Here is a 6,998-nt window from a genome sequence, read left to right as displayed (position 1 = left end):
TAATTTAATTACACTTATAAAAGGGAGAGCGAAATAAGCGAGACATCTAAGAGATTCATGAATAGACAAACTCTAGTAATCAAACTTGTAAGCAACGCATTGTAAAAGGGATTACAAGTGATAGCGAGATTAGCGATGGCGAGATTAGCGAGAGCGAGACTTTTTCTGAATGGTTCACGAATAGCCAACAATTTAATTAACATTTGAAGAGATTTGTGAATAGACAAGTGACACATAGAAAATTACAGTTTTGAGGATTAAAGTTGCATATAGAATATTATAGTTTTGAGGATTCGTGAATAGACAAGTGGCACATAGACAATTACATAGACAAGTGGCACATAGACAATTACAATCAACCGACATTTGAATCATTTGGATCATAATCAATAGGTCGCTCAGACGTTAGCGGTTCACTGCAGTTTTTCCGATTATGCCCGTAGTTCCCACACCTACCACATTTTATTTGTCTGCATTATTCTCCTCTTGATGGTATTCTTTGTACTCTTCATCGCCCGACTTGTACCACTCTTCTAGGAGGTGCAATATGCTTTTTCACATATCCCGGAGGTCTCTTCCATTCAGATATGTGACCGAGTGGATTTACAGGCTCTGCATAAGCAGCCATGAGGGAGTCAACGCTATAGAATGGACTGCACAAACCATGGATAGGGATGTTTCGTTCTCGCGCAGCCACGATCGCATGCGAACATGGGATACCAAGTGAGTCAAATTCCTTACATGTGCATTCCTTCGTCTGGAGGTTCACAATACCATCCAATCGATTGTCCCGCACATGGATCCTATAACAATCAATCAGCTTAACTCAATATCGTCTGCCTTTTTCACACTCAGTTGCTAATCGATTTTCACAGTAGTCTGAGTGTGACGTCGTTTGAGATGCCCAATAATTTCTCTGTTCATAAAACCATGACTGGATGAAGCCTCGAACATGTTCCAACAAGCACATTATGGGAAGCTGTCGATATTCTTTGGTCAATAAATTGAAACACTCAGCACTATTAGATGTCAAATTATCGTATCTTTGTTTTGTTTGGTAAACATGCGCCCACCTTTCAAGACCAATATCCTCCAAATATTTTGATACTGCACCATTTCGAAAAGTATGTAGTTAGTCCCAATGTGCTTAGAACTCTGACATGCGAAATGCCCTGGCTGCATCCTTGAACATCCCAACAATCGTGTTATCCTTAAAATTGGAAATATTATTATTTTCTAGGTGGTAAGTGCACAATTCATGAAATGCTGTGGGAAAAACTGCACGAATAACATTGCCAATAGATACCGCTCGATCAGACACAAACACCAAGTTAGGGGGTTCTCCGATGGCACACTTCAAGTTCGACATAAACCACTTCCAAGCTCGATCAGTTTCATTGTTCACTATGGCATATGCTAGTGGGTAAACTTGGTTGTTGCTATCCATGGAGATGCCGACCAACATGGTCCCTTTGTATTTTCCTTTCAGATGCGATCCATCAACAATTATCACAGGCCGACAACTTGAAAAACCTCTAATACAAGGTCCTAATACCATAAACATGTACTTGAAATGGACATCATTTTCAAGTTCGATTTCAAACCTTGTACCTGAATTCTCCATATTTAACACTTCACCATATGCATGTAAAACAATGTATGACTCTTCTGGAGTACCCCTGACAAGAGCATAAGCGGTTTCCCTTGCAGGCCATGCCTTATCGTAACTTATGTTTACGTTGTACTCTTTCCTCATATCCTCGACGATGTGACGAGGCTTATAAACACATCCTATGCCTGTAAACTTTCTTTGATTAGTTCACCAACTACCGCAGTTGTTGCTTGTCTACGGTCATGATTTAAAATTTCAATAGAACATGTGTGCGACCGCATATACTTTGTGATCTTAAATCTGTCACACCCTATAATTTTAACTGCACAAAGGATCCACTTACAATTATCCTCTATACATTTAACAGTAAAAAAAGACTTAGTTGACTTCCTTACCTTATATTCAAAATTATTGTTTATGCACAGAATAGACAATCTCATTTTTAAATCACTCTTACTCAAAAAAATTTGACCAACTTCAATATTTGTCTCGAATGAAGAGGTGTCAGGCATAATCAATTCCCCTCTACGACATGAAGACATGGAATTCAATCATGTTGATCTCTCAGTAACAGCCACTGCAGGTCTATGCGCCTCCGAAGGAGCACAGTCCATAGAATTTAATCCTACTGATCTTTCATTATCGACCACGAAAGGATCATGCTCTTCTGAAGGACCACAATCCATAAAATTCAAGCCTGCTAATCTCTCATTACCAAGCACGGGTCTGTTACATTGAGTTTCTCTTTCCAAGTCCACTGCACAAATGATGTCATTGTCTATTGATAATGTTGATGGTTGAGTGTTTATAGACAATGGAATATCACCCTCTTCTCAATTAAGCTCATATGATGCCTCATATTGTCTGTCAACACATATACCATCATCACTCATATTCACATTTTCATCGTGGTATGATTTTAGTGTTACATATAGATGAACTGTAGAAAGATCGTCTCGGCAAAGAAGGAAGTAAACATCACCGTCATTCCGTATGTACTGTGGAGGGGCTTCAAAGTCAAGCTTATATTTAACTCTCATAACAACACCAAACTCTAAGCAACTTACATTTGCAATCCTGTAAATGTGAGCTTTAAGTTCTTCATACTTCAAGGTAATAGACACAACGATTCCTGTTAGCTCGCCTCAAACATACAAATTTTGGTTCTCATCCCAATGACCTCCGTATCGAATTAGTACACACTTTTATGTCATCCTACAAAATAAGAGAACATTTTTTATTAAGCAGATAGAAATACACATGGATCTCTCTCGCTATCGCTCCCAATTTCTCTCGCTCTTGCGCCTCTCGCTGTCGCTCAATGTCGCTCTCTGCACCTTTCTCTTTGTCCATCTTTCTCATACCCCTTTTGTTATGCTATTTTACAATGTCTATTTACATACCTGTTTTGAGACCACGTTTCTACAAACACCAATTAAACCAAGTTCAAGAAAAGTTTGTTCCATTCTGAAAAACATGTTCTGAAAACTCCGTTTGGTTCCGAAAAACTTCACTCTGGAAAATCTCGTTCAATAAATCTCCGTTCAACAAAATGACAGTTCAAATGAAGTTTAGATTTTAAAGAATTCACCATTTTGCTGTGTGTTAACGATTTTAAGTTGTAGACAGATTTCGTGAAAATTGTCAAATCAATCGTATAGTGAAAAACAATCACATCACGATGGAAGATGAATAGACAGGGAAAGTGAGATTAGCAAAGCGAGAGCGAGACGATTATCAGGGGTAATTCATGTAATCTCATCTCGTGATGCCGTAAGTAGAGGGTCAATTGACATAATTTTTTAAAAATGGATCATTTGATATTTTGGACCCAAAAATTGGGTCATCCATACAAATTTCCCGACCAAAGATATAGAAAGCCTGTCTTACATAACACTAAAATATATTTCTATAAAAATTGACATGTGAGCTTGAACGAATTCTTTGTTAGTGCTTTACCACTTAACATTACCACAACTCCAAGAAACAAAAAGGAAAAGTCAACGAATCCCTGTGGATCATGGATCAAATTCATCACAACTTCGTCACCATCAAGGAAGTAAAGCTTCACATCGCTGAAATTGGAACTGGTCCGCCCTTCATCCTCTGTTTTTCCACAAATCGATTGGGTTTTTCCCGCATATTAACCATTTCTTCTCTACAGGCTCAACCGTCGTCGTTTTCCTTCATGGGTTCCCTGAGATATGGTACTCATGGCGTCACCAGATGGTGGCGGCAGCGGCGGCCGGCTATCGTGCAATTTGCCCTGATTTAAGAGGCTACGGGTTTTCGGATCCACACCCACACCCTCAGAACGCATCATTCGAAGACTTTGTTGAAGACATTGTTGGAATCCTGGATTTTCTCCATATTCCTAAGGCTTTCTTGGTCGGAAAGGATTTTGGGTCTTGGGTTGTTTACTTGTTTTCTCTCTTTTATCCGGCGAGGGTGGCCGGAGTCGTGTCTCTTGGTGTCCCCTTCTTGCCTCCTAATCCGATGCGGTACCGGGATCTTCCCGAGGGTTTCTACATTTTCCGGTGGAAGGTATTATTTAGCCGATCTTTTTCTTTTATAGAAACAATCCAAATAAATGACAAATTTGGTTCTAGTTTAGAATTAGCTTGAAGGTAGTGTTTTTTAAAAAATAAAAGATTAAAAAAATTTTGAGTTGGAATAATTCAAAATTCTAATTTCTTGGTCGATAACTCATTCTCTGATCTCTATATTCCGTCAGGTATGTTCATGTAGCTAGTAAGGTACAATTAGAGATTTATGAATTTGTGCATAGTTACTACTACAAAAATTTTCTCTAGTTTAATAACAATTTCAGTTTTTGTTTTTTTTATTATAGTTTTTACATATTTTAGAGAACACCTCAATTCCAAGTGAAATTCTAAGAAACAAAATCATGTTTTTTGAAAACTATTAATTTTAGTTTTCAAATTTAAACTTATTTTTTAAATCATGAGTAGAAAGTAGATAACTAAACATAGAAATTTATAGGCAAAATTAGTATTTATAATTTAACTTTTAAAAGCTAAAAACAAAAATCTAAGACCTTGCTCAATAACCATTTGATTTCTAATTTTTTAAAATTAAGTTTATAAATATTATTCTAAAATGAAAACTAAAATTGAAATCCTTACCGGCATTAGGAACCCATTAATAGATGTGGTTCTAAAAGTTTAGGACCTATCTTATATTGTTTTTATTGGTTGTTTCCAAATTAACCCTCTAAAATTATGAATTTGATCTCTTAGAGCCAGAAACAAAAACAAACATGACGAAGTTCATAATTTTAAAAACACTGATTCCCTTTCTTTCTTGCTGTTTCAATGATTTTCCAGGAAAGTGGGAGAGCTGAAGCAGATTTTGGGAGATTCAATGTGAAGACTGTGCTGAGTAGAATATACACTCTCTTCTCCAGAAGTGAAATTCCCATTGCTGAGAAAGATAAAGAGATTATGGATATGGTGGATGAATCAACCCCTCGACCGCCATGGCTGACCGATGAAGATCTCACCGTCTATACAACTTTATATGAACATTCAGGGTTTGAATCTGCATTGCAAGTTCCTTACAGGTATGAAGTTTTCTTGATCTATCTAAATTTTGGAAAAGAAATTGACACAACTAAAGATGAAATTTGACTGAATTTTAGGAGAAAACATAAAGAGTTGGGCATAAGCAATCCAAGGGTTGAAGTTCCAGTTTTGTTGATCATTGGTGGAAAAGACTATTTTCTGAAATTTCCAGGGGTGGAAGACTATATAAAATCTGAGAAACTGAGGGAGTTTATGGCCGATTTGGAGGTTGCAGATTTGGCTGATGGAACTCATTTCATGCAGGAGCAATTCCCTGCCCAAGTCAATCACCTTCTCATCAACTTTCTTACGAAACATAACATTTGATTAACACAACATAATAATGATTTAAGTTTTCCCTTTTTTTTTCTCTTTCTCCGAACATCGAACCTCAAGAGAATGTTTAAGAGTATTTTTAAAATCGTTGTTCAAAATCAATTTTAATAGTATGAAAATTATGCTTAAAATTAAAAATGTGTTCCAAAATAAGTTTAAATATGACAAAAGTGATTTTAATAATTTAAAAATCACTCAAAAACATGCATTAATTTGATTGATCGATCAATTCAAGTAACCGTCAATAATGTAATATGACTAATGATTGATTAATTAAAGTATATGACTAATGATTGATTAATTAAAGAGTATTTTATGACGCATTTTATAATTATACTTCTATAATAAAAATATTTTGACATTTTTCTTTTCAGAAATTGCTTCAGCATAAATTTTTGAAAGACGAACTGAAAAAACCAAAGCCCGACGCACATTGATAGGTGAACACTTTCGAAAAGGGGAAATCTGGTGAGGCAAATTTCAAGACTGTAGGCTATTCTCTAAGAAAGGGTTATAAATTAAATTCATTGTGAAACATTGAAGATTGAAAAACAAAAATCAAGACATACTGACGAACGGAGAAATGAGTTATAAATTACAAACTCGAAAAAGAATAATGATTTCATTCCACTATAGTTTTCACTTTTCCGTATACAAGCATCTTATCATAAGCTACAATGGTGGTATTGAAGAAAAAAAATGAAAGGAAGAAGAAAGACTACCAAAAAAGAAAAAAAGAAAGCTTAAAATGGTAGAACGAGAAAACTCTGAAAATTTAAAAAAAGAAAGAAAACCCCACCAACTGATGGGAAAGAGGTAGAGAACAATGGTCAATCAGACAGCAACATAAGAGATAAGACCTATGGCTTCTTCTGTATGTTGCAGCTTCTCTATTTCTAGGGTATCAATTAAAGAAGGATAAGCAATCCGACTAAGAAAGGTGAAGAATTTACAGGATCTCCTTGCTTTCATTCTCAGGAACTTCTACATGATTCAATCACTTCGGTTACGGCTTTATGCGTCTCCGGAGAAATCATGTTCAACGTCAAATGAAATGCCTGAGCAAGAAGATAAAGCAAATATTATCAAACAATCATCCCAAGAAAAACCTATCATCCACTTTAGGAGATATTTCAAGTTTTCATATACCCGTTCCGTGATGCGATCTTTAAGAATGACAAGTCAAAATGAATACATACCACAAATCGTTCCAAAACTGGAACAAGAATTGCTAGGCTGTGATCTGGTAGACAGTCGACAATGGCATCGCGTATGCCCTGGCTGAGAAAACAAAGAAAGAAAATCCCTTGAACAAACCCACAAGAAAGCTTAATTCGGTTATTATAATATAAAGAGAAAGGCACTAACCTTTCAGTTGAAAGAAATGCTAGAAGTAGTGCTGAATAAGCCTCAACAATCATCTTTTCTGCTTCCTTTTCGCCTTCCAGAAGAGCTACCTCCTCATT

General features: G+C 36.2%; 2 protein-coding genes and 1 long non-coding RNA gene across 3 annotated transcripts; 1 reads left to right on the top strand and 2 right to left on the bottom strand.

Annotated features, from left to right (window-relative positions):
• Positions 1–1,147: 1,147 nt before the first annotated feature.
• On the bottom strand, positions 1,148–1,756 carry LOC120090912 (protein FAR-RED ELONGATED HYPOCOTYL 3-like). Its single transcript, XM_039048605.2, has one exon. It carries the CDS (start codon positions 1,754–1,756, stop codon positions 1,148–1,150), a length of 609 nt encoding a protein of 202 aa, XP_038904533.1.
• A 1,739-nt stretch (positions 1,757–3,495) lies between these two features.
• LOC120091411 (epoxide hydrolase 2-like) lies at positions 3,496–5,670 on the top strand. Its single transcript, XM_039049432.2, has 4 exons — positions 3,496–3,702; positions 3,777–4,156; positions 4,960–5,195; positions 5,274–5,670. Exons 1-4 carry the CDS (start codon positions 3,633–3,635, stop codon positions 5,521–5,523), a joined length of 936 nt encoding a protein of 311 aa, XP_038905360.1. The 5' UTR covers positions 3,496–3,632; the 3' UTR covers positions 5,524–5,670.
• A 457-nt stretch (positions 5,671–6,127) lies between these two features.
• Positions 6,128–6,998, bottom strand: LOC150034637 (uncharacterized). Its single transcript, XR_016531622.1, has 3 exons — positions 6,901–6,998; positions 6,732–6,813; positions 6,128–6,590 (listed from the first exon to the last, which is right to left on the bottom strand). It is a non-coding gene; the product is annotated as an uncharacterized LOC150034637 (long non-coding RNA).

Source organism: Benincasa hispida, chromosome 8, assembly GCF_027475165.1.
Source record: "Benincasa hispida cultivar pf3 chromosome 8, pf3_genome.v1.1, whole genome shotgun sequence".
Lineage (NCBI taxonomy): Eukaryota > Viridiplantae > Streptophyta > Magnoliopsida > Cucurbitales > Cucurbitaceae > Benincasa > Benincasa hispida.
Note: the sequence above shows the minus strand (reverse complement) of the source record. Positions and strands in the feature narration are given on the sequence as shown.